The 27,761-nt window shown below is 36.5% G+C and overlaps 1 protein-coding gene across 1 annotated transcript; it reads left to right on the top strand.

Moving 5' to 3' along the window:
• The first annotated feature begins 288 nt into the window (after window positions 1-288).
• wipf2a (WAS/WASL interacting protein family, member 2a) lies at window positions 289-27,761 on the top strand. Its single transcript, XM_056467889.1, has 8 exons — window positions 289-670; window positions 8,778-8,899; window positions 11,775-11,907; window positions 12,013-12,189; window positions 13,361-13,990; window positions 21,846-22,064; window positions 26,429-26,536; window positions 26,635-27,761. Exons 2-8 carry the CDS (start codon window positions 8,840-8,842, stop codon window positions 26,673-26,675), a joined length of 1,368 nt encoding a protein of 455 aa, XP_056323864.1. The 5' UTR covers window positions 289-670; window positions 8,778-8,839; the 3' UTR covers window positions 26,676-27,761.

Genomic DNA, 27,761 nt, shown 5'->3' on the forward strand with positions numbered 1-27,761 from the left:
AAATCATGGTCCCTGCACTTTAAATTACACCATGGTTAATTTGATAAGAGAGGTGATTTTTGTTTTTCAAAGTATGTTAGTACCATAAACCATCTATTTGAATAAAAATATTGCAAAACATTGTTTTGTTGTTGTTGTTTTTTGTAACAATAAACTGATGTTACGATTTGGCATTTCTTGTTTGTTTGTTTTTTTGCAAGAGAAAGAGCTTATGCATGCATTTACCCTAACTTACAGGTCTCACTTTCCGGTTGCATTCGGTTTTTTTCGGCCTCCTGCCTCCATTTTGTACCGACTCCGGGATTTCCGGGATTCCATTGAACTGGGTTCGCTGAAGCCCAGCGGTCCGTCGTGAAACAACATCGCCCTAATTCACTGGGCAGCAATGTTAATGTCAACTAGCGATAAGGTTCTGTAAGTCTTTGCCTTTCGTACTTTCTTTTCTCGCCGTGGACGGTTTGTAACAACTTTAGAGAGTTGGCAGAAACCAGCCGTCAGTATGACAGCGGACCACAGTAAGCTCTCGCCCTACTAACGTTAGTTAACTAACTTTCCCGTGTTTAATCGGTGACCTGATAGGCAGAGGAAGATCATCGGGAGAAGAACAGACGGTTACTGTGTGACATTAATGTTGTTTGGGATAAGATATCCGTCACATCGCGACCGACAGGTAAGCTTGCCGACGTATTTACGTTACAGATGGCGACTAAATTTTGAAATATACTTGTTATAGCTCCTTACACATATTTTAGATGAAACACAGGCGACTTTGGGAAAAGTTTTTTTTTTTTTTTTGAGTTCGTGTGTTTCGCTTGGGTTGTTTATTAATCAACGAGTCCTTTGACCGGGTTTGTGAACCGTTCAACCGATTCTTTAAAAAGATTCGACTCAAAAGAACTGTTCGTTTATGAGTCACAATAATGTGCTATTGAAGACATTCATAGTTTCTTAACTTTTGGTATTGCCTTCTAAGACACACACACCTGTAATTGCTTAAACTAGTTCAGGATGTTTATGGCATGACGGATATGGTCACAGACAGTCTGTTTAAATATTTGTCTACTTAGACACGAAGATGGTCAGACACGTCATTTTCACAAGCTGAACTCTGCATTATTCACTTCCTTGTTTTTGACTCTGCGAAGAAAGAGTTGAAAACACTGTCTGACGTGACACTAGTAGTTAACGTTCATTCTAATTATTTTAATGATTATGTTCTCCAAATATATCTGTTATTGTATTATGCATTCAGATACATATTTTAAGGCCAAACTAGAAATAACCCTCTATGTTGTTCAGACGTATTTAACACATTATGTTCAACGTAGATATACACAACAAGTTTGCAAATGTACAGTATGTTCACTATTATATGTAATGCATACATAACATTTATCCAGAGGACCAAAATGTTTGTTCAGTTAATTTTTTGGTAATAAAGATAAAAAGTTTCTTTATACCTGTAAATGCAGACTATTTGTATAAAATGCATGTAGAGTTGCATAGTAACAGAAATAATGATAGTGATGAATTAGAGATGCGCAAAAAACATTAAATAATATCCTCAAATGCTATGCAGATATTGAAGTCCCAGTTGCTTTAGTCTAGTTTTAATCTAAAAATATTACTCTAGAATATAACATTTTGAAGGATTTTACAGCAAAAGACACATTCCATGACTGGAGGATCAGGCTTTTACAAGGTTACAAACTTCCTGTCATGAGATTATTTACATACAGTTGAAGTCAGAATTATTCGCCCCCCTGTTAATTTTTCCCCCAATTTTTGTTTAAGACATTTTTCAACACATTTCTAAACATAATAGTTTTAATAAATTTTTTCTAATAACTGATTTATTTTATCTTTGCCATGATGACAGTAAATAATATTTGACTAGATATTTTTCAAGACACTTCTGTACAGCTTAAAGTGACATTTAAAGGGTTAACTAGGCCGGTTAGGGTAATTAGGCAAGTTATTGTATAATGATTGTTTGTTCTGTAGACCATCGGAAGAAAAAATATAGCTTAAAGGGGCTAATAATTTTGACCTTAAAATAGTTCTTAAAAAATTAATTACTGCTTTTATTCTAGCCAAAATAAATTGAATAAGATTTTCTCCTAAAGAAAAAAATATTATCAGACATACTGTGAAAATTTCCCTCTCTCTGTTAAACATCATTTGGAAAACATTTAAAAAAGAAAAAAATAATTCAAAAAAATAATTCTGACTTCAACTGTATGCCAAAGAAAAATCTAAATCAAGTTTCATAATTGTGAATGTGAAGTGCTTCATTAATGACTTTTATAAGACATGTCAGTTAGACGACAGTTAGATTGTCAGTCAAATTTGTGATCTTGATTTGATTCACCCTTATGTGTTATCTTGGCGACGTGTCATGTTTGTCACATAACACACCGCAGCCACAATAGCAATGTATGACTTATGTATCCCTTTTATTATGCTTTTCCGTTTTAACACAAAAGTGAGTGTTTTTGTTGTTGTTTAAAAGACGTATAAATGATCTTGATTGTGATCTATAACGTGAGATGGGTATCGCCATGTTTACTTGTGACCGCGCGCATGCCTCATTCATAAAAGCAGAACACGCAGGGTTTCCGCGCATAAATTAATCAGTTATTCCCAAAATGCATGCATGCATGCATGCAAGCAAGTGGCTGTGCAGCTGAGAGAAGAATAGATTGAACTTTATTGTTACTTTTACTACGTGTATATGATATGAATAATACACATTGGCAAATTCTATTTGAATGTATTGTTAGACTTCCATAGACTTTCATGTGTGTTTTACAAACTAAATGTATTGTTTTACTAGTACTTGTGTGTATTTACATGTCTAAAACATAAAATAAGCATTGGGTGGTTAAAAACACTGCATAATTGTGATAATATGACAAGTCTTTCTCTGGCCCAGCGCCAGCCAACGCGCCAAAGCTCAATTAGAATTTTTCACAAATTCACAGAATTTGTCTGTATTTAAGTATGGTTGGAGCAAAACTGTGTAGAGCTGCGGCCCTGCAGGAATTGAGTTTAAGACCTATGCTCTAAAGGGATGATGTCAGAACCTGAAAGTAGGGATGGGGCCTTGTGTCATTCCATATTCCTGAGATCTTTGTTTAGCTTCGGAGAACAAATTTATATATATATGTTTAGTTAGACCTCCCTCATCCTCCAAAAACAGCGAGGTTCTCAGCCTGTTCAAATTCTAGAAGGGTACAAAAAACCTCCTCAAAACACATTATATGCCTTCAGTGGTTCAATTATATTATTATCAAGCTATGAGAATACTTGAAAAATATGAACTTGAGTTACTGAGTGGGACAATCTCCTCACATCTGCGTGCAGAAAACGATGGCATTGCAGTACCACATGACCAGAAGAAGGAAGAACCTTGCATGTTATAAGGTTGTTGCTAGATCAGATATGGTTGCGGCCAAAAGTTAACAAAAGTAATTTAAATTATGTATTGAATTTCCCCTTAAATTTAGATTTTTATTAACGTCAATCCCTACCCTAACCCTAACCGTCAAGGTAATGTAAAAACAGTAGTTGTACTGAGTATAATTTATGTTATTTATTAAATTACACAATAAATTGAATTTCTTTAACATCTACCCCAACCCTAAACCCAATTGTCACAGTACTGTAAAAACATTAATTATTGTTTCACAATGTAACAAAAATGATGCTATATTGATGTTTGTATCCGCAGCTGTATCCTATCTAGACTTTACCATGTTATAACTGGTATTGAGTAATGGTGGATTACAGAGCTGTTTGTATGCTCTGGTAATATGCAAAACATGGTAATGCTGTATCGACTAGATCAGGGGTGACTAAATTTGGTCCTAGCGGGCCGGTGTCCAACAAAGTTTGGCTCCAACCCCATTTAGACGCATCTTAACTAGCTAATCAAACTCTTACTTGTCATACTAGAAGCCTCCAGACAGGGCTTAATTTGTGCCGCAACACACCGGATCCGGCACCTCATTTAACCAAAAAAATAGTAGTTAATGGTTACATTAAAAAACATGCAAATAAAATGTCGTCTTCAGCCTTTCTTCTTTTTTTCTTCCATGGGTTAGTGACCCCTGGGTGATTATGTTAGATTATCAACACAGCAATTGCAGCAGATCGACATGCAAAAAAAAAAAAAAGGTTTACGATACAGCATTACGGCACCATGTCAAGCTTTCTCACAATTTTTTTCCCCCACGCACATACATTAAAAATAAATACAGGTCATGACTAAATGTGGACAACGCCCTCATGAGTTATGGTCTTAAAAACATTGTGCCCACCCTTCTCATAAGGTCAGGTTAAAGTTGAAATTAAACAAATTAATACATCATATACAGGTCCTTCTCAAAAAATTAGCATATTGTGATAAAGTTCATTATTTTCTGTAATGTACTGATAAACATTAGACTTTCATATATTTTAGATTCATTGCACACAACTGAAGTAGTTCAAGCCTTTTATTGGTTTAATATTGATGATTTTGGCATACAGCTCATGAAAACCCAAAATCCCTATCTCAAAAAATTAGCACATCATGAAAAGGTTCTCTAATCGAGCTATTAACCTAATCATCTGAATCAACTAATTAACTCTAAACACCTGCAAAAGATTCCTGAGGCTTTTAAAAACTCCCAGCCTGGTTCGTTACTCAAAACCGCAATCATGGGTAAGACTGCCGACCTGACTGCTGTCCAGAAGGCCATCATTGACACCCTCAAGCAAGAGGGTAAGACACAGAACGAAAATTCTTAACGAATTTCCCAGAGTGCTGTATCAAGGCACCTCAGTGGGAAGTCTGTGGGAAGGAAAAAAGTGTGGCAGAAAACGCTGCACAATGAGAAGAGGTGACCGGACCCTGAGGAAGATTGTGAAGAAGAACCGATTCCAGACCTTGGGGGACCTGTGGAAACAGTGGACTGAGTCTGAAGTAGAAACATCCAGAGGCACCGTGTACAGGCGTGTGCAGGAAATGGGCTACAGGTGCCGAATTCCACAGGTCAAGCCACTTTTGAACCAGAAACAGCAGCAGAAGCGCCTGACCTGGGCTATAGAGACGCAGCACTGGACTGTTGCTCAGTGGTCCAAAGTACTTTTTCCAGATGAAAGCAAATTTTGGATGTCATTCGGAAATCAAGGTGCCAGAGTCTGGAGGAAGACTGAGGAGATCGAAATGCCAAAATGCCTGAAGTCCAGTGTCAAGTACCCACAGTGAGTGATGGTCTGGGTTGCCATGTCAGCTGCTTGTGTTGGTTCACTGTGTTTTATCAAGGGCAGGGTCAATGCAGTTAGCTATCAGGAGATTTTGGAGCACTTCATGCTTCCATCTGCTAAAAAGCTTTATGAAGATGAAGATTTCATTTTTCAGCACGACCTGGCACCTGCTCACAGTGCCAAAACCACTGTTAAATGGTTTACTGACCATGGTATTACCAACTCCCCTGACCTGAACCCCATAGAGAAGCTGTAGGATATTGTGAAGAGAAAGTTGAGAGACGCAAGACCCAACACTCTGGATGAGCTTAAGGCCGCTATCCAAGCATCCTGGGCCTCCATAACACCTCAGCAGTGCCACAGGCTGATTGCCTCCATGCATTGAAGCAGTCATTTCTGCAAAAGGATTCCCGACCAAGTATTAAGTGCATAACTGAACAATTATTTGAAGGTTGAATTTTTTTTGTATTAAAAACACTTTTCTTTTATTGGTCGGTGGAAATATGCTAATTTTTTGTGATCGGAATTTTAGGTTTTCATGAGCTGTATGCCAAAATCATCAATATTAAACCAATAAAAGGCTTGAACAACTACAGTTGTGTGTAATGAATCTAAAATATATGAAAGTCTAATGTTTATCAGTACATTACAAAAAAATAATGAACTTTATCACAATATGCTAATTTTTTGAGAAGGACCTGTAGTTGTATTTTATGTGTGCTTTCTATTTGCTCATATTTATATAGGTGTATTGGTGTGCGTGCTTCATCTGCAGTTCAAATTGCTAATGTGTGCTGCTGTCGAAGATTTATTTATTGTACAGATCATTTTGTAGATTGTTACTAGGACTGGGTGATTAATAGAAAAGTAATCGAAATCGACATTCAGAATCTGTAATCGATCTAATTTTTCCAGGTCAATTTAGACAATTACTTTGCCTATCGTGCGTGGAGTCACGTGGCCCCACTCTGTTAAGACTAATTTATACTTATTATATTATGATTTAGAATTATATCATTCTGATAATATACTTCTGCCAAGCGTACGGTCTGGTGCAGCCTTTGTATACTCGCGCACATCTCAAAAATATTTAACTTCACGTCACAACGACACGTAGCGCAAGCTTTGTGACTGGTCAGTTTGGTAGCGGTGTCAAGGGTGGGTGGCGCGGACAGCCACGTTTTAAGCAATATGTCTTTTAATTTCAGTTGTTCAGCCTTGATGTTCAACGAAGAATCATAGATGTTGCCGCCAATAGCCTAGTGGTACTGTGCGCTGACATATAGCACTGATGTGCTCACGGCGACATGAGTTCGATTCCCAGCTCGCGGTCCTTTGCCGATCCTTCCCCTCTCTCTGTTCCCAATGCTTTCATGTGTGAAATCTCTACTGTCCTGTCATAATAAAGGTGAAAAACCCCTAAAAAAATTTAAAATTATGAAATAAATAAAGAATCGTATATATTGTGCTTCCTTCAATTTTAAAATCAAATGATGCACCCTTCATTCAGAAATCTCTCACTTTTAATATGTGAGCATGTGTACTGTACAAAACCTGTCCATAAACTATGAGGGCAAAAACATAAATAAATAAAATAATCATTCATTAATAGTAATATGAGTTAAAATGTTCAGTTAATGGAGATTTTGATTTGAGGCCAAATCGCCCTGCATTCCAACGTTATTATCCTTGGAATTGTTAATGTGGGGAGAGTTTTTATCTGTATATCGTAAATGATGTGATGTTGGCCATCCCTATTCCTGTAAGTTTTAAAGTTTATTAGTAAAATGCTGTCTGGGCTAAACATCATATTTCGCTGTACAACATAAACTAGACACACCCATATTGAAAACATGAATTCATTAGCTGTGTTTCCATCCAAAAATGCGAATTAAATTTATGCGCAAAACTGGAAAATCGCATAAAAGACATGCGAATAAAGCAGTGTTCCATCCAACGAGTTTTACTTGATTAACTGGTGCAAAATATCAACAGTAAAAACAGAATTTGCTGAGCTAGGAGAAGCTGCGTGAATCTCTTTTTTTTTATTTAATAAGTGACTTGTGTCTCAGAAGATGATGCCGACACAAAATGAATGCGTTGTGGTGTTTGAAGCCATGAGACCGCTCTAATTGTAATTAAGAGTAATGACACTAATACTGAAATCGTTAAGGTGTTTTAGAATGACCAAAACTACATTTCAGATGTTTTACAATGTGCTCAGCTGGCTGGTTTGTTTATTCATACACATCTTTTCTTATCGAATAAAAAGTTTATCCTACTCAGTTATGCGCATACATTTTTTATGCGCATGTCCATGAGGATGGAAACCTAGTGTGTGTTTTTGATTCTAATAAGAACATATCTTTGTTACTTTTAGTAAATTTTTACATGTACTAAAGAAAAGAAAACATACACAATTATTAAAAAAATTACAATATAAATATAAATCTATATAAATAAATAAATAAATGCATGTACATACACATACAGTATAAAGGTGGTTCAAAGCATTAAAACAGTGGTATATTAATAGCAGGTTATACAAAATATAAGTTATATGGACAGAAGGTTTACATTATTTCTTCAGAAATCCTACAAAAGGGTTCCATATTTTGAATCTAATAAAAACGTTGAATAAAATAGTTGAGTTCAGTATTGTATGTTTACCACAAACCAAACTTTACTCCACTATTAGAAAACCCATAATAGAATTTCAGGGGATTCCATGGCACACTCTATTTGTTTGTATGTTTTATTATTAATTATTTATTGAAATGTTTTTTATTGAGCAGAAAGTATAGTATATATTTACATATTCGTCTAAATGCCACTCTCAGCAGGGTGGGCACCACTGAGATGTTCACAACATTTTACTTCAGATATTTCAAAATTTTTTTACACTTAAACGAAGAAGAACTTTGCTATGAGTATATCTGGGCCTTACAGGTAAGCAGGTTTAAAAGTGGGTCATGAGTTTATGCAACAGAGGCAGGTTTATTCCTTTATTATACTGTCCGTGTGTTTACAGTCTCATGTAGATTTCAGTATTCAGACCACATGGCATATTTAATTCGGGTTTGCTTCATAGGTTTGTTTGGCAATACCAGTTTCAGAAAAACACCCGATTTAAAAGAGCATTTCCATTACAATGTGTAATAGTATACAGGTTTTTAGGGTATATGTGCTTCAAACTCGCCTCCATTAGTCAATGTGTGACTGCATATCCTGCTCGACGACATTCCGGTAAGTCCTGCTCGAGTATTTTATGTGCACACGTGAACCAGAACTCATTTCTAGAGTTCCTTATTGGAAGCAAACATCAACCTTTATATGGAAAAAAGGATTTAAAAAAAAATCCTATAAATGATTTTTTTCTCCCATCATTATTAATTTCATTAGTCAACAAAGTGGATTTGGCATGTGGCATAACCACTGAAGGATTAATTTTTTAAAACTTTTTTTTAAGATATTTACCTGCAGATATGAATAAGACTGAAGGCTGTAATTTTTTCCCACTGCAGAGTTCTGTGAGGATAAGTTCTGAAGATTGAGAAGACTGTTGTCGTTTTGAAGATTTGCCAGAATGCCTATTCCTCCTCCTCCCCCTCCACCTGGACCTCCACCACCCCCCACCTTCAGCCAGGTAAGTGTCAAGGAAAGTGAGCAGCACGTGTGTCCATTCTCCTGCTGTTCCTGTAGTTCACCTTCCCTTCGTCAAGGTGCTCTCTAATAAAATATGTTTTATGGTAAATGTGATATAGGGCTAAACAATATATCGTTTGAGCATTGATATTCGCAATGTGTGTATCTCCAATAGTCACATCGCATGATTAGATTAGTTATTAAATATTAAGAAGATAAAGATATTATTAAATATTATTGTTTTTAGAATATTTATACAATGATGACCATGTTATTTTATGTTTGATTGTTCAATTTCTGTACTTGGACGCTGTTAGACTATACAGAAAACCATAAAGCACTGTTTATTTCACTTTTATTTTTTGATCTCTGTCGTGTATATATATATATATATATATATATATATATATATATATATATATATATATATATATATATATATATATATATATATATATATATATATATATATATATATATATATATATATATATATATATATATATATATATATATATATGCTTGAATTTTATATTGTTTTATGCAGATGCACTGCATAGAAAAAAGACTTAATCATCTAATGCCAAGTTCAGACTGCCCTGATTGTTTTAGCCCAGATTTTGACTCGTCGACAGGTTTTGAGAAACTGCCGACAAATGCCTGAAATCACAGACAAATTGGTGCTCGTTCACGTGAGTAACAATCACACAGTGTGAACTATCAAAGACACGATCTGAGAGAATCACCAATGAGTCGCTGACACCCGTGAGATATTTGGCATGCTAAATATCTGGAGCTGTCAGCGATTCAAATCATGCCGTGTGAAATGTGTTCTGATTGAAAATAACATCTGCGATTACCTACAGCCAATGAGAGAGCAGCATCCACTTGTGTGAGTATCTGCAGGCCAGCGGGACGTTGAGGGAGAGATTAAAAGCGCTCATTTTCAGTTTATTTGGACCCAATAAATGGAGGAAAAGCTAGTGTAAATTTGGCAGAAGCACCAGTGTCTGTTTGACGTGTCATCTGAGCAGTGTCACAATGCGAAGTGAGACAAAAGTTGGCGGCGATTCTTCCTATTGTAAAGTCATTCAGTGTGAAACCTCCTGTCACCGATCCATCTTGCAGTGTAAACAAAGCGATGAAGCGATACCCCAGATAGTCATACAGTGTGAAAACATCCATGACACGACTACTTTGAAAATCATGCAGACTGAACTCGGCATAAGTTGATATAAATTACTTAAATCTTCCCAAATAGAGCTGTTCAAATCATCTGGGGAAATTATTCATTTCACAATATGTATCTCAGTAAAACAAAATATCGCAATGTCAGATTTTTCCAATTGCGTGCAACCCTAATTTGATCATTTGATTACTATTAGTTAAGATTTTATAATGAAAACACTTTGGATGTTTTCAAAAAGGTATGACCAAGAAGAATTTTAAGTCATCAAATATTGAAGTGAAAACCATATTTAACTTTTAATATACATTGTTTGTGAATATTATTTATTTCTGTTTCTGTTTTTGTTTTGTGTATCATCTCTTATTGAAATATGAAGTTATTCTTATCATGTAATGTTTTTATGTACAGTTGAAGTAAAGTTAGCCCTCTTGAATTATTAGCCCCTTGTTTATTTTCCCCCAATTTCTGTTTAACGGAGAGAAGGTTCTAAACATGATAGTTTTAATAACTCATTTCTTATAACTGATTTATTTTATCTTTGCCATGATGACATGGAATATTTTACTAGATATTTTTCAAGACACTTCTATACAGCTTAAAGTGACATTTAATTAGGTTAATTAGGGTAACTAGGCAGGTTAGGGTAATTAAGCAAATTATTGTATAATGATGGTTTATTCTATAGACTATGGAAAAAATATATAGCTTAAAGGGGCTAATAATTTTGTCCTTAAAATAGTTTTAAAAAATTTCAAAACTGCTTTTATTTTAGCCAAAATAAAACAAATAAGACTTTCTCCTGAAGAAAAAATATGATCAGACATACAGACAAAATGTCCATGTTCTGGTAAACATCATTTGGAAAATATTTAAAAAGAGGAAAAGAAAATGCAAAGGGGGCTAATAATTCTGACTTCAACTATATATTGATCCTGCCGTGAAATAGCCAGAAATTGCTGATGTGGCAATAAACAAACTTTCTGTTGTTGAACACAAAATAAGACATTTTCAAGAAAGCTGGAAACTGGTAACCCTTGAATTCCATAGTATTTGGTTTTCCTATTATAGAGGTCAATGGTTACCTGTTTTCAACATTATCAATATTTAAGCTATTTAAGTTTTGGAAGAACCACTTGAATTTACTTAATTGACCTAAATTGTGATTTTTCTTTGGTTCTCTTTAACACAAATCAGGGACAGAAAATAAAAATCTAGATTAAAGTTATTTAGATAAATAATAATAATAATAATAAATGTACTATTCATTTATTCATGTAGGACTCATTTATTGATGTAGGGTTTTGAGATATTGAGCTTTACAATTTAGCATTCCATATAGCAAAAATTAAGTTGCCTTTTTTTAAATTAAGGGTGTGTGTCTACCAAATTGCTTTTGTACCGCAGAAATGCAAGTGTTGTTCTTTTATTCTGTTGCTGTCAATGGAAGCGTCTCGTTTTTAAAATGTTTCTGATATTTCGTATGCCATTATAACAGTTTTAAAGGCCCAGATTTAAAAAAATAATAATAATAAAATAAATATGTATAAATTATAATTCAGAAAATCAAATACTAACATTGAAGAGAGATTCAGTGAATTACAATTCCATTAACATCAGTTAATGTCTGTGAATTTTATTAAATAAATAATGAATACATTTTTCTACATACAAATGTGTTTCCGTTCAGGCAAACACGACACCTCCAAAACTGAACCGAGATGAAGCAAAAGGAAGAGGTGCTCTTCTGTCAGACATCTGTAAAGGCGCCAAATTGAAGAAGACAACCGGAGTCAGTGACAGAAGTGCACCTGTTCTTGAAAGTAAGTTGACTGGGCTCCACTCCAAAATACAAGTCATTTTTGGTAAGTATTATTTGAATTATTGCATTAATATTTGATCAATAAAACCTTTTTTTTTTTTGACAGAGGCTGGAGGTCGAAGTGGCGGCGGCGGAGGAGGAGGAGGAGGCAGCGGCGGCGGCGGTGGCGGTGGTGGTAGTGGTGGTGGTGGTGGTGGTGGAGGAGGTTTTGGAGGTGGCTCTGGACCTATGGCCATGGGAGGGTTGTTCAGTGGAGGAGTGCCTAAATTACGACCTGTCGGTGGTGAGTTCCCTTTTCAAAAGCTGTTTCCTTCCAAATTTGCAAATTTATGCGCAAAATTTAAAACACAGTTTCTGTCGTGTGTTTAAGGGAATAAAATATTTATATTCCAGCAAACTAACATGCTATATGAATAATAAACAGTCCTTTCTGTGGGTTGAGAATTGTATCACTTTTTCTCTTAGATTTAGGCCCAATCCAAATTCTATTTTTGTACCCCTTCCACTTAGCCCTTAAAACCCAGTGTGAAGGGGAAGGGCTTCAAAATTTACCCCTAAGAAATGGGATCTCTTGCTTCAAATGAGATCAGACGATCACGACTGCTGTAGTTATTCCAGTTTCTTTTATTTTTTGGTATTTATCTTCAAGAAATCACTGAAGGCATATATTATGTTATCGTAACGATCTAATGTGGCAGTAAGATCATAACTATACTGCGCATTTACACAATGGCCATATTCATCTATGTAAACACACCAAAACAACACTAACATTATAGCAGACGCCGTAAAAAGCCCATTCCCAGCCACGAGACATTACTGATAGGATATTCGAGTGTCAGAATGTTGTGGGACTGCTATACAGGAGTTATGATTATGGATTATAGATAGCGAAATTTAGAAAATTCCCCTCGTTTTGCGCATTCCCGTGAAGGGGTAGGGGTGTCCCAATTCTCTTTAGTTTGAAGGCGTAGAGCTAAGGGGAAGGGGTAGATAGCCCTCGAATGAAGATTTTTCAGAGTAAGGGGAAGGGCTAAGGGGTAAAATTGGGATTGGGCTTCATCTCATCTCATCTCCTGCCTCTGTTCAAAACATGTATCACGATACTTTCAACGTTTGTATCGATTTGAATCGTCACATATTTGAATCGATTTTCAACCGACTCACGGTGAATCGTTATATCCCTAAAAATAATACAAAATCATTTTAAAATCACAGTACTTCTTTGATGCACATAAAGAAATGTTTTTGTTAAATGCGTTTCAATCATAGTTTATGTACGCCTTTTAATCGCATAAAAAATGCATTCGATTTATGATTTATGCATAATTTTAGAGTCTTTACATCTTGGGGTTTCCATTCAATATTTTTTATTTTCTTTTGTTTATTTATATTTTTAATGTTTATTTATAATTTAATAATATTTTACTTCTTATTTATAAATGTCCACACAGACAGCTCTGTAGGACGGTCAGCTTTGCGCCCACCTGGCTCTCGCCCTGCGGTACCTCGAGGTATGAGTAATTCTGAAACGGACGGATCCAGTCGTGGTGATGGAAGTCGCACCTCACCTCCCGAACAGCAACGAAATCATCGTCCTTCACTTCCAGACGTCTCCAAACCATCAGTTCCAAGCAGTTCTTCAAAACCCAGTAACTCCGCTCCTCCTCCACCTCCACCGTTTAATCGTGCTGGCAATCGTGGACCCTCTTCAGCTCAACAAGGCTCTGGGCAGAGTCGTGACAAACCCTTTCCACCACCACCACCACCTGTAAGCAAAGGGCCTCCACCTCCACCGTCACCTGCCCGTGAGGGGACTCCTAGACATCCTCCCCTTTCATCTCGCTCCTCTTCATCATCTTCAATTTCTTCTGGTAATGCACCTCCACCACCTCCACCTTATCGCCAGCCGCCTGCTGCAAATGGTGACCCTGCCCCAGAGTTGCCACAGAGGCGAAACTCACTGAACAGGAGAGGTCATGGTAATGTTAATGCCCGAAGCCAAGCCCCACCTCCACCACCACCTTCCCAGCAGAACAGACGCCCCCCTCCACCAGCACGTGATCCAGTGGGACGCAGCACAGGTACAATGTCTTAAAATCAAGAAAGGTCTAAATGCCATTTTGCATTGAACACAATAAAGTGTGGCAGATCACCAAAAATAAACCCTACATCAAATTCATGCCTGAGCATAAAAGTATAGTTCAATCAAAAATGAAGATTCTTCCAATTTATTCACTCTTGATTTGTTCAAAATCACCTGTAACCATTGACTTTCATAATATTTGTTTTTCCTGCTATAGATGTAAATGTTTACAGGTTTCCAAAATTCTACACAATATATTATTTTATGTTTAGCAGATGTTTTGGAACAAGTCAAGGGTGAGTGAGTGAACTAAACCTTTTAAAGGTGACTTTGGATTAAAATTTCCATTTTTGTACATTGTTTTCAGGCTCGTAGCCAGGCCAGGTTCAGGTGGTTTGAAAGACCGACCCCCCTTCTGACAAAGTTCAGAATTTGCCCCCTATATGAGCTCATTTGTCCCATTTTTGACAGTATGCCATCATAAATTGTAAAAGGAGCCAGTAGCCAATAGAAGAAGGCTTTAAAAAGAATAACCAAATAAAAACCAATAAAAGAATGCTTTTATTATTTAAATAGACTAATTCTGACAGGAAATGAGCTGACCAATTTGTTATTTGTCTAAATTATATTTTTTTATATGTCTAAAATTCTAATCTCATTACATTATATATGAAACTGCCATAACTCACAGTTTAAATGCACATTTGTAAACTAACATGCATTTTTGCAAACAAAAAATAGTATGATAAGCACTGCAAATAGGCGAACCGATAAAAGTATTTATAAAAAGTATTTTTGTTGCATCAAAAAGTGTGGTAATGATAACCATTTGGCAAATTAATCCAGCACAAATCAGTGCCTAAAACTAAAATGCAGGATTTGAACCTCTCAAATAGAGGCTTGAACCATCTACCTTCTTGCTGTGAGGTGAATGTGCTACCCGCTGCGCTACCGGCGCGCCACAAAAATGTCAACTTTTTGAGAAAAAAAGAACCACTCCTTTTATAATAGTCTGATTACAGGCCTGGTTTTTGTGTTTAGTTCGATTTCTGCTGTGTCTACAAGCTCAGAAAAGTTTAAAAGGAACATTCTGAGTGTATTTATGTGTTATGATAGACCCTTTAGAATCCTCTGCCAGCTTAGACATAACTTGCTAGTTCTTTACATGGGCCTGCCTCCAAGCAAATTACAAGGCCTCGTGTAGCAAAGTGGCTAACAATGGTGTGTTTGGTTTTCTGGATGTGAACAAGAAATTAATCCTGACATGAAATCTGCCCTGTGTTCCAATGTAACTTTAGAGGCTCACTGGTGTCCTTACTCAGAATCCCAGATTCAAAAGAGGCAACAACAAAATGAACTAGTTTTATATATAAAGGGAATGTCCCAGAAGAAGTGTTAAAAAAACTGCGTTTTTGTGCAAATGATTATTTTTTTTATTCAATCCGCATTATCCAATTTATTATTCACCAATAAGACGATTCCTAAGCCACAATAAATACCCTAAGCTCCATATAACAGCCACTTCGTTTTGAAGAATCCCCCTTCCACCCCTACTCCACCTCTTTTCCTAGATGGGCACGGTGGCCCAGTGATTAGCACTGTTGCCTCACAGCTAGAACGTCACTGGTTCTAGTCCTTACCAAGCCAGTTTACACATTCTCCCAGTGCTCATGTAGGTTTCTCCCGGGTTCCTGGGTTTCCTCCCACCGTCCAAAAACATGCAACTTAAGTTAATTGACTACTCCAAATTAGTACTATAGACATGCACCTAGTAACCTAGTGCTTTACGACATTCAATGCAACAAAATAGCATTTAAAGAATGAAGCTGTACCGTAATTGTTTCATTTGGTTAAAGTTACCAAACACCAACTTAAGGTCCCGTTTACACTAATAAGTTTTAGGTTTAAAATGGCGTTTTGGAATGAAAACGATCCACATCCACACTGGCATTTCACCTAGTGTTTCTGAAAAGATCTGTCCACACTAAACTGCTGAAAACACACATCACGTGACCACACAAACACTGTGACGTGCTGCAGCGTATGCGGACGTCTGAGCTCCAGGCAGTCAGTGGGTGCTTTGAGCACACCTCCGCAGATGAGGGTAGTGCATATGGGACAGTTCATCAAGGATATACCGCTGGATTTCATTTCACCACAGATGTTAAACGTGATATTTAATTCAATTTGTCCCTGTCTAATGACTTTTTTGGTTTTTCGAATCTTTTGGCTGAGCGCAAAAATAAGTTCATTTGTTAATTTATGCAATCACATACACTGATTCTGCACATTTGACTGATTGCTTGCCTTTATTTCTTATATTGTGTAAACTTATTGTATGTTATACTTTTATAATGGCCATTAGTGATTATTAAAACTGATATTCAGCAAAAGAGACAGGGTAGCCTGTTTCGTATTTTTCAAAGACAATGAAAGGAGGCAGTTATGTTATAGGCTCCATTTTGTTATAAATATGCATACAGTGAAGATGACGATCACATAAATATGTAGCTATGTGATGCCTCAACATTTTTAGTGTCTGTTAAGTTGTTAATATCAAAATGAAAATAGGCAGCTCCTTATATCATGCTTTCATTTTACTGTTAAGATAAAAGCCTGCAGGGCAATGCGAATGACGTTATAAATACACTGTTCCCTTTGAAGATTTACCCGATGTGTCCTCAGGAGTTTATTTTCCATATAAAACTTGCGAAGTCTGAACTTAAGGAAAGGGTGCTAGGCTTCGTGCACTTGATATTGAGAAATAGCCCCAATCAGATCTCTACAGCCACGCCTGCGTTTTCAAATGTCTTCATTTTTCCCCATCCACACTGACACGGAGCAACAGCGTTTCAAAACAAAAATTGCCTCTTCGGCGTTTCCAAAACGATGATTTCAGGGTTCGAAAACTCTGTCGTAGTGTGGACTGAAGGCATAACTGTAGCAAAAACTATGCGTTTTAAAACTAAAACATTTAAGTATAAATGTGGCCTAAGTTCACTCATGTTTGATATCAGATTTTCGTCCTCTCAAGTGCAGAGCTGTGTTTGTCAGTCTGCTGTGGTTTTCACACTGTGCAGCTGAGCATTTGTTAAATCCAGTAGTGTCACTTTTCATATGTAGATGTTTGTTAGAATACATTTTACATTGATAATGGAAAGCTGCAATGTCAATAAATAAGATATTATGTGTGATGACTATATGGTGCGGAAGACGGCCCAGCATGATCTTAAGTTTTGTCATTATGAAGTGGAAACAGCACTAAATGCTTATTTATGTAAATCATACAAAAAAAGTCAGCAGAGGCTCAAGGTTTGGTTGAGCACTGTGTGTGCTGCGCTGGGTTAGGGTTGAGCAGCAGCTCATTGGCATTTTAAGAGAAATAAAGTGAAAATGTGTTTTTGACAGGGTAAAAAGAGTGTTTATATACTCTACCATTGAGAAATGTAACTAAAATAAGTTAGACTTGTCATTAAGACCCTAAAGAAGCATTTCAACTGAAAAACTGGCCATCCAGTGTAACCTTTAACATGGCATTGACCACAACATTGCCACCATGCCTAGTCTTCTCTTTTTTTCTCTTTTTTTTTTTCTTTTGTGTGTATAAATATATATTTTCCTTATAGCTTTAACCCCTTCCAATGCTAATATAATGATAAAGGTTGATACTACACCAGAAACAGATTATCTATCATGCTTGCGACATATAAATTTGATTCATACATTGATTTAATCACATTTACGGTGAAAGGGTCTTAGATCCACCTCACATTTTCAGAAGTACTGGTCCTAAAACTAATTTTTCCAATGGTATTCCTAAAAAGTCTTTATTAAACATTATAATCCATCAACCAGTAAGATGCAAGATGCATCACAGCAGTATAAACTTAACTCAAGCAAAAATAGATTTAAATATTATGTACTGTATATAATATAGTTACAATATAGTTTGTTAATTGTAGTTATTGGAGGGACAGAAACCTACAGAGTTCAACTTTTACATTACATTGAAGATGCCTGATCCTGCTAGTCAAGTCGGACGGGCTAACGAGAAAACTACAAGTATATATGTTGGAGCAGGGCTGGAACTAAACTTTCCATTACATTCCTCACAGTATTAAATAGGAGTGGGCTGTTAGGAACATTTTTCCTTTGGATTCCTTTTATTTTGGTGCATTCAAATCATGTCAGAAAGATTGTATTTATGAGTTAAATGCTCATGAACACCATCACTAATTCATAATTATAAGTGGAAAAACTTAGGATTTTATAAAGTCAGACACAGTAAATGAGGTTTGTATTGTCTGCAAATGTGTACTTTTGTCATATACACTGTAAATGTGGCATCCACAAATATTTTTGCAGTAAAGATTATTTAGAACATTTAAAGATGACAGTGAGGAATTAATAACAGAATTTACATTTTTGGCTGAACTAACCCTTTAAAAGCCAAGTAAAAAATGATACACTGTTATTTTGTGGATGTTGTTAAAATCATGTTGAAATTCCTGTGTAAAATTTACATCAGTATCTTGCTGTGACTAACGTGATTTGAATCGACTTGCAATATTTTTCACAAAATCATGGCTAATGTTGTGTTTTACCTGGAGTCCTGCTGTTATTTAAAGAAAGTACATAAAACAATATGGTCTGATGGCTTCAAAGAAAGTATAATACCATTGATGGACATCATAGCAGCTCATAGTTAACACAAATGTAGAAATTCTGGGCAATGTTCATAATGCATTTCTCACAAAAAAGTACTATCAAATATTTTTTTAAGACCTAAAATAGAAGCGCCGAAAATTATTTGTTGTTTTTTGGTGTTTACTCCCAACTTGATGGGAGTATTGCACAGACATTTCAAAACGGGAAAATAATTTTGACTGAAATAGTGTTGGAGGGATAAAATGATTGACTGAAATAGTGACTTCATTTAATTTTTTTTCTGATGTGTTTTTACTTTTTTAGCATGACTGTAAGCATGTCAGCTGTGCAGACACATCTCCCATTGTTGTTGAAATATCAAGAGGCAACTTGTTTATTAATTCATTAATTTTCCTTTAGCGTAGTCCCTTATTTATCAGAGGTCACCACAGCGGAATGAACCGCCAAGTATTTTGGCATATGTTTTATGCAGCGGATGCCCTTCCAGTCGTAACTCAGTACTGGGAAACACCCATACACTCTCACACACACATACACTATGGCCAATTTTTGTTTACCCAATTCACCTACACCGGACTGTGGGAGAAACCAGAGAACCCGGAGGAAACCCTCGCAAACAGGGGGAGAACATGCAAACTCCACACTGAAATGCCAACTGGCACTCGAACCAGCGAACTTTTTGCTGTGAGGCGAATTTTAAGATAATGTTGACATGAGGCCATATTAAACTAAAAACCACATTTTTAAGCGTCTTATGCAATTCATATACATGACAACATCTTAATTTGAGGAATTTCACTTTCAGTTTTTGGCTAACTGAAGAGTTAACTTAGGAAGGGCTTTTCAATTATGGGATTAATCATTATCACGATTATTTTGGTCATAATTGTAATCACGATTATACGTGGGGCACATGACCAAAAAGTTTTGGAGATATATATACTTTTTTATATTAAGACAGTTTTTTCCCTGTAAATAAGGTTGGTTTTAGACCTATACATTTCAAAAATCATAAAATTTCACCATTCCTAACACTAAAACCGAACGGGACAATGTAAATAAACAAGTGAACAAAAAGTTCTCACCGTTATGAAAAGGAATAAAAACAAAACAATATAAATATACAACTGAAATGAACAGTGCTTTAAGCATCTTCACTGTAAGAATTAAACTTGATTTGTTTCTTATTAAAGCTACACAGTCCTTCAGTCACGAGCAGCGAGTGACTTTTTGCTTGTCTTTTTTTGTTAAAATAATAATAGGGCTGCATGATACTGGAAAAATCTGACATTGTGATATTATTTTTGCTGCGATGCATATTGCAATAGAAATATAATTGAATAGCTGTATTTGAAAAGATTTCAATAATTTAGAGGGACCGGGATGATCAAGTTTTTTTTCTATTAAGTGCATCTGCATAAAATATAATAAACTACTATCATACGACAGAGCAAAATTAAAAGTTAACTCTAAGAGTATTCAAATACAAAAATTAAACAGTCAAATGTAAAATAACATGGTCATCTTTGTATAAATAATAATTCATTCATTTTCTTTTTGGCATAGTCCCTTTATTAATCAGGGGTCACCATAGCGGAATGAACCGCCAACTTATCCAGCATATGTTTTACGCAACCCTTCCAGCTGCAACCCATCACTGGGAAACACCCATGTACTCTCACATTCTCTCACACACACACACACACACACACACACACACACACACACACACACACACACACACTATGGACAATTTAGCTTACCCAATTCACCTATAGCGCATGTCTTTAGACTTGTGGGGGAAACCAGAGTACCCGGAGGAAACCCACGCCAACACGGGAAGAACATGCGAACTCCACACCAGCGACCTTCTTGCTGTGTGGTGACAGTGCTACCCACTACGCCAGTGTGACGCCTGTATAAATAATTGTATACTATATTATAGAAGAATATCTTTACATTTAATAAATAATCTAATCCTGCGACATGACTATTGCGATGCTCAAACGTTATATTTTTCAGCCCTAATTAATAATGATGAGAACAGTCAGCAGCACGACTGTAATGCACTGTTGCTTTGAGAGCCAAACAATTCCAAATTATGGTTTCACTTTCAAATGCTGTTTCATTTTCAACCGTTTATATTCATTTATTAAATATCAAATGAGGGTTTCAAGAGTTCACACTTAGCTGATGATTGATTATAAAGCATGTTGCCATGCTGTCCCGGGAGAGAACCTTGAGCTTATAAGATCCTTGAGCCCGGGGCTCCTTCCTGTTTGCAAGGTTAGAGGGGCGTTTGAGCTCAGGTAGATCTCGAGAACTCCCCTGCTGTAGTAGCTAATGAACAGATAGTGATTGCTCTTAAGAGATAACTAATTACTAGGTGCATGTCTATAGTACTAATTTGGAGTAGTCAATTAACTTAAGTTGCATGTTTTTGGACGGTGGGAGGAAACCCAGGAACCCGGGAGAAACCTACATGAGCACGGGGAGAATGTGTAAACTGGCTTGGTAAGGACTAGAACCAGTGACGTTCTAGCTGTGAGGCAACAGTGCTAACCACTGGGCCACCGTGCCAATCTAGTAAAGGAGGTGGAGTAGGGGTGAAAGGGGGACTCTTCAAAACGAAGATGGCTGTTATATGGAGCTTAGGGTATTTATTGTGGCTTAGGAATCGTCTTATTGGTGAATAATAAATTGGATAATGCGGATCGAATAATTTTTATCCTCTCGAAATTAGTTTATAAATAAAATTCACTTATGTGAATAAACACTAAGCGTCACCTTTTTTGCTTGCTTTTCACCTTTTTGCATTTTATTAAATAAACACAACTGAATCTAATACACAATGCTTTCACTAGTTTCCATGTAAAACTGAGCAGAGGATCGAATTAAATATATTAGTGCAAGCCTACTTTAATGGGGGCAGGAAAATGACGCATTGACCGTTTTATCTCGATTAATGTTTTTCATAATCGTTAAAGGCCACAATCGAATTTCGATTTCATTGCACAGCCCTAAATTGAGGTTTCACTAAAAGGTCTGTTAGTTTTATTCCAGTTTAATCCTCTTAGTAGTGTCCTTCTAGAGTTTTTGATTACACAATTTAAAATTTGTGCTTATACTTTTAAACAAAGGCTAAACGTAAAATGGCCTTCATTTAAGATGATGTGTTTATTCAGCTCCTCAGGTTCCTCCTCCTATATCTCGTAACGGTATTCGGGAAACACCACCTCCTCCGCCTCCTTACCGCGGTGGCCCACAGACCTCCTCTGAGCCCCCGAGTCGTGCGAAGGCTCCTCCTCTGTCCTCTTCTGGACGTCAGTCTTCAGGACATGCGCCTCCTCCACCTCCACCTCTCCGCAATGGACACACGTCCTCCGCCTCAAGATCCTTTGCTGGTAAGTTTCATTTGCTTCATTGAACATGTGATCTCATCGTTTTTGGATCATTGTGTTCTCTTAGTTGCTGATTTGTTTGTTTGTGGGAAGCGTTTGCAGATCTGAACTTTGATTCTAGCTGCTTGCTGAATTGCATTGCTGTGCGCATCAGCTCATGAAAATAACTCTGCAGTCAAATGAACTCTCAGTAATTCAAATTTACACGTTATTTCCTTATTACAGCCATCAGCAAAGCCTTCTCAGAACACAGAGATGTGTTGGCAGATAATGAAAAATGAGGTCATTATTTTACTCCAGATACAGTAATTAAGAGTGCTTTCACACCTGTGGATCGATTCTTTTGTTCCGAAACAGGGATTAAAATTGTTACAATGTTTATTTTTGTTCTCAGTGCGGTTCGCTTTCACACGGCAAAGTTTCTAAACGGACCAAAATAGCTTAAACAAGTTACGTGCGAGTAAACTCTCCACACATTGGTCAGAGTTTCTCCGTTTATTTTGCAGAGTCCCGCTCCGCTGTCATGCGTTCTTATTTTAATTTATGATGATAAGCAAGACATCGTCACTAGATATAAATCAGAGGGAAGACTTTGTCATCCATAGCAGTCAGCTTATACATTATAGAGAGAAATAACAGATAAACCAAGACTGCTGTTAGGTCAAACAGCTTTCGTTAATAATTAACATGCTTTCACTTTCATATTTGACATGAAACGCACATTTACAGTAGGAATGACATCCCGCCCTACTCATAATTCTCTCTTCATATAGCCGTATATGTGGCTATTACATATCCATAATACACTGTGATATAGCCTGGTTCAGATCATATTGCATTCTCACTACAGTCGATCTGCTCCAGAGTTAATTTCAATCGAGCCGAGACCACCTCATTCAGGCGATCTCGGGCCAGTTGTTTTGGCGCAGATCCAAGCGCGATTACTGGTTAAACAGATGCCAAACAAATGGTGCTACCTGGGAAAATGTGCAAGGTTCCGAAAACAAAAGTCTCGCTATTAAACCACCCTAATACAAAAAAAAGGTTGATTTAGTTTATACAGGCTTACTGCTTTAACTCAAACTAAATAAGTCCATTTGTGGATTTCAGTGTTCTTTGTTGGTTTACATACACATTGCGATGATTCTGCTCATGCTTATGATTGTTTTCAGTGTCTTGTGTTGATTTATTTAACGTAGAGCTGGGCTGATAAAACGGTATCGATATTTATTTACAAAACACCATTGTCAATAACGATAAAATAAGTTTGGTAGGAAGTTTCGATATGAAACGCTATAGCTTTATTAAAACATGGCTGTTGAGTGCGCGCCTTGGAATGAATGCCAATAAGCTTAGGGTTATTTATAGGGTTATTCACTGTCAATAAGCATGAGCCATAGCATACTTGGTTTTGATGTACATACATAGAGAAGTTCGCAGAGCCCTGATGGTGTGGTTGAGTTGAACATTGATTATGTTTACATGGGCAACAATACTTTAATACGATTTTTGTATGATTAAGACAATACTCTGATTAAGAGTCTACTACTATCGTCATGTAGGACTTTTCGCCGCATTTTGTTACAAGATCCACACGCGTCTGTCAGTAAAGGACGCACACACATGAAATGCGGAAGTTTTTTTTAATTGCATTCGATGTTTGGTATCAATAAAAACAACACTCTTCCACCAGTCCTTCATATTTGCGACAAATACCCTAGATTGTCACCGGGGCATTAATGAAAGGTTCATGAGTGAAAGTTAAACTGCCGAATTGCAGTTGAGAAATTAAAGATGAAACACCCATCAAACACCCACCGAGACTCGTGAATTCACGCAAGAAATGTGAATAGCCTGGTGACGCAACATTCAAAAAGCATTTCATGTAATTATATTATCCTCCTAGGGCATGAGTGTCCACATACTGTACGTGGAAAGCACATTTTGGCTCTTAAGTGGCTATTTAAAATACTTTGAATGTTTTATATTTTGTTACAGTGTCATCCTGCAACATTGAAATCATCTTGATTTCTTGATTTGTCATCTTGCAGCATATGAAATGTCCCAAACACTATTTTTAACTGTCCAAAATGGGTACATTTTTTTTGTTTTGACTCTGTTATAGTCAAAGCAAGTGAAAAAAAAAATCTATGTTAAATATACATTAAAAAATTCAGGAAAAAGTGTTTTATGTAAATTCGGACCACGAGTCCACATATATGGACACAATTTTTCTCTAAAAGTACATTGTATCAAAAGATGATACTTAGGTTTTTATTCTAATTAGGTTCTAATAAGCCCAAATAGCAAAGAAAAAAGAAAAAATGCATGTAAAAACACCACCTTGGGCCTTAAGAGGTTAAGAGGTCTTAATCAGATTAAGGCAAATAACTATTACTGATATCCATGTAAACGTAGTTAGTAGTCTTCAAAGTAAGTCCAGATGGGCATCCTGCTGATTTGGTTCAGAAGGGCACTTTTTCAGATGGCTCACCGATTTGACTTTCATTCATTCACCGTCATTAGTTTTAAAAAGCGCCCGGTCCATTTTATTTATATATATATTATTGGAACCCATTAACTCTACAGGTGCCTGATAGTTAGCTGTGGAGCTAACGTTAATCATATTATGCCCTCTAGTGAACGCATAAAAATTGTCATCTTAATTTACTCCAGTGCACGTCTCAATGTCTCGCACCCCTATTAAAAGGTGCTGGCGCCCCCCTGGTGGGGCACGCCCAACAGTTTGAAAACCCACATAGAAGCACACAGAACACAAGTTACTCACAAGGTACACAGAAGATTGAGAGTAACTTGCCCCACCTCTAAGTTCTTCTGATTGGTTCATTGCTGTGTAACTGATAGTAATGAGCAGTGTTAGGCACGTTCCTTTAAAAGAGTAATTAGTTATAGTTACTAGTTACATCTCAAAAATAGTAACTGAGCTAGTAACGGAGTTACATAATCATAAAAGTAACTAATTACCAGGAAAAGTAACTATTGCGTTACTTTAAAAAAAAAATATTTGTCAAATGACTATAAAATAAATATGAACATTAATCTACACTAATCTGCACTGTTTTAATGTTGTTGTGGGACAATGTGAGAGACAAGCATCATAAATATTAGAAAATAGGGAAAAGTAAAGCTAACATTTCCAGTTTGCAAAGCTACCTTTAAACTTGTTGAGTTTGCCATCGTTCTGACTCCTGGTCGTTGGTGTGTGAGACTGACTGTGTGTGTGCTTGTGTGTGAACGCTTGCACTACTCTGCTTCTGATTGGCAAATTATGAAAATGTACTCATCACCAATCATCACATTCTCAGTTATACCAAGTTCACTGACACACCAATCATCATCATCACAGGTTGGTTATATGTCCCACCCCTGCCACAAACACACACACACGCTATTTATTTTTTTTATAGCGCCGTTATTCCCATCACTGGTAATGAGCGTCAGTCGTGTGCGAGGTGCCGCAGAACACGCGCGTTGTCTCGCATGACTGTCAATCGCATTTACATAAAAATAGCAAGTGAGCCATTTTTTTTACACACACACACACACACACACGCACACACGCACACACACACACACACACACACACGCACACACACACAAGATTATACAGTTGTTGTCCGCTGCACCCTCTCTTATGATGGAAGTTTACTTAATTTATCCACAATACCTGTTTTTGTGTTGTTAGTAGCGGGTTGGGCTCAACCTTTGAAAGTTTAATACACAGTCCATTTATAAAGTTTTATTTTTCATCCTTCGGTTTATTTTGTTCTTTATCACAAGTAGCTTTTCATTTCATTAGCTGACAAAACACTTCTACCAGCCCAAATAAACAGAAAAAGCAAGCACTGGGGATACAATTTGGGAATCCTTGATCGGAGGAATCATCAACTTTCCAACTTATAAAACTTTTTTTGGAATATTCAATGAATACGTGAATCCGCCAAGAACTGTGGAATAGATTACTAAATATATTTTTAAAAATCATATAGAACACTCGTTCCATCAGCAGAAAAATGGAAATGTTATTAATTTTCGACTGTCAGATAAATCAATCCCCAGATGCTGCATAAAATAGTGATTTCACTCATTTATAAGTGTAGAATTGGTCCATAAGTTTCTTTTCTCAGTAATTTCACATGCAGTTAATTTGGTATGTTCATTTTTCAACTCATTGTATTTTTTTTGGTCATTATTATTGGTGTGATGCTGCTTAATTTACTTGAGTTTTACTAAGAATCGTTTTATTATCTTGGTTTTTATATATACTTGTTCTGCACTGGATGCTCTAAGACAAATGTAAACACACTTGCCACTCAAAGCTCTTTATGATTCTGTTTTTTTTCCAGATGATTTTGAGTCCAAGTATGATTTCCACCCAATAGAGGACCTTCCTCCTCCTGAAGAATACCGAAACTTTCAGAAGAGCTATCCCAGCCACAACCACAACAACAGAGGTGAAAAACAAAATCACTTTTTTTTAAACTGTTTATTTTTTTACAAGATCAACATGAACACGTCACTTCATGTCTTTTAAATGTTTTCTTGCTTTTAGTGCGAGGTGCTCCTCCAGCTCCTCCTGTTGGAGGAAGATGAAGAGAATTCAGTGAAGAGGAGGACCAAAAGAAACAGAAACACGTACACGCCATATACGGTATATATTTATGTGTGTGTGTGTGTGTGTATGCAAATACACTCATTACACCAACAGATACATCTAACAATGTGACATCTTTTAAGAAAAACACTACAAATACCAGCATGATCTCAGATCCAAACCACTCCAGAATGCTGTACCTCTAGATCTGAAAACACTGTGCAATATTTCTCCTGCTGCCTATGAAAACGAAAATGCACCTTTTAATGTTGTGTCTGATGAAAGCAGCACAGAAAAGAGACCAAGGCAGAGCAGAAAACTCCAGTTACCATGAAGCTAGATGTGTACAGTCTACGTTTCCGTAAAGCAACCAAAGTTTTGTTTATAAATTTAGTGAGAAAGTGTGTCGCACTTGTAGAATAACCATGCCTATGCATATCAGACGCCAAGTCTGTATTTCTCTGGACAATCCTTTTATTCTCACTTTTTATTCTTTTTCTTTTATAATCAATGAGGAATGAGTTTAAATTCTGAATGTTTGTTTACACTACAAAGGCCATGAAACAACCTTGCTGCTTGTTCAGTTCAAGGTTATGTGTTTTTCTGATTAATCTATAAAATCAGACCACAACAGCCAAGTTTTAAACGGATTTTTTAAAACTACTTTCATTTTTGGCTCCGTTAAATCGAAAGCAAATCGACCAAATTAACACTAAGTGCCAGCAGATCCATTTTGAAATGGTGCACACTCTTTTCCTATTGCTGGGTACCAATGCTTCTGGGTCATTGCTCTCCCGTCGGTTTTGTTTTAAACTTACGCCGAATTTCAGGAAATGCATTCCAATGGATTTTTGTATAAAAACACTAGAGATTTTTTTCTAACGGGCCTGTTTTAATTGTGTTACGTTGTATTATATGTTATTAAGTGACCTAGTATGTTCATAATGTTCAGGCACTTCTGAAAGAAGCTATTATTGGGAATTGGTGACCAATTATTGACTTGTAAAAGTCATTTTGTCTGTTTGTGGAGCTGTTTAAATGTGTCAGTATAATTCTGAAATAAAAGGTGGTAATGGGTACTACCA

This window comes from Danio aesculapii, chromosome 11 (genome assembly GCF_903798145.1).
Source record: "Danio aesculapii chromosome 11, fDanAes4.1, whole genome shotgun sequence".
Taxonomy (NCBI): Eukaryota; Metazoa; Chordata; class Actinopteri; order Cypriniformes; family Danionidae; genus Danio; species Danio aesculapii.

What these genes read in the sequence shown, in the direction of transcription:
- wipf2a (XM_056467889.1), top strand. Translation starts at nt 8,840, where the DNA reads ATGCCTATTCCTCCTCCTCCCCCTCCACCTGGACCTCCACCACCCCCC. An exon ending in CACCCCCCACCTTCAGCCAG is followed by an intron (nt 8,900 to 11,774) that starts GTAAGTGTCAAG and finishes GTTTCCGTTCAG; the next exon opens with GCAAACACGACACCTCCAAA. An exon ending in CGCCTCAAGATCCTTTGCTG is followed by an intron (nt 22,065 to 26,428) that starts GTAAGTTTCATT and finishes TTTTTTTTCCAG; the next exon opens with ATGATTTTGAGTCCAAGTAT.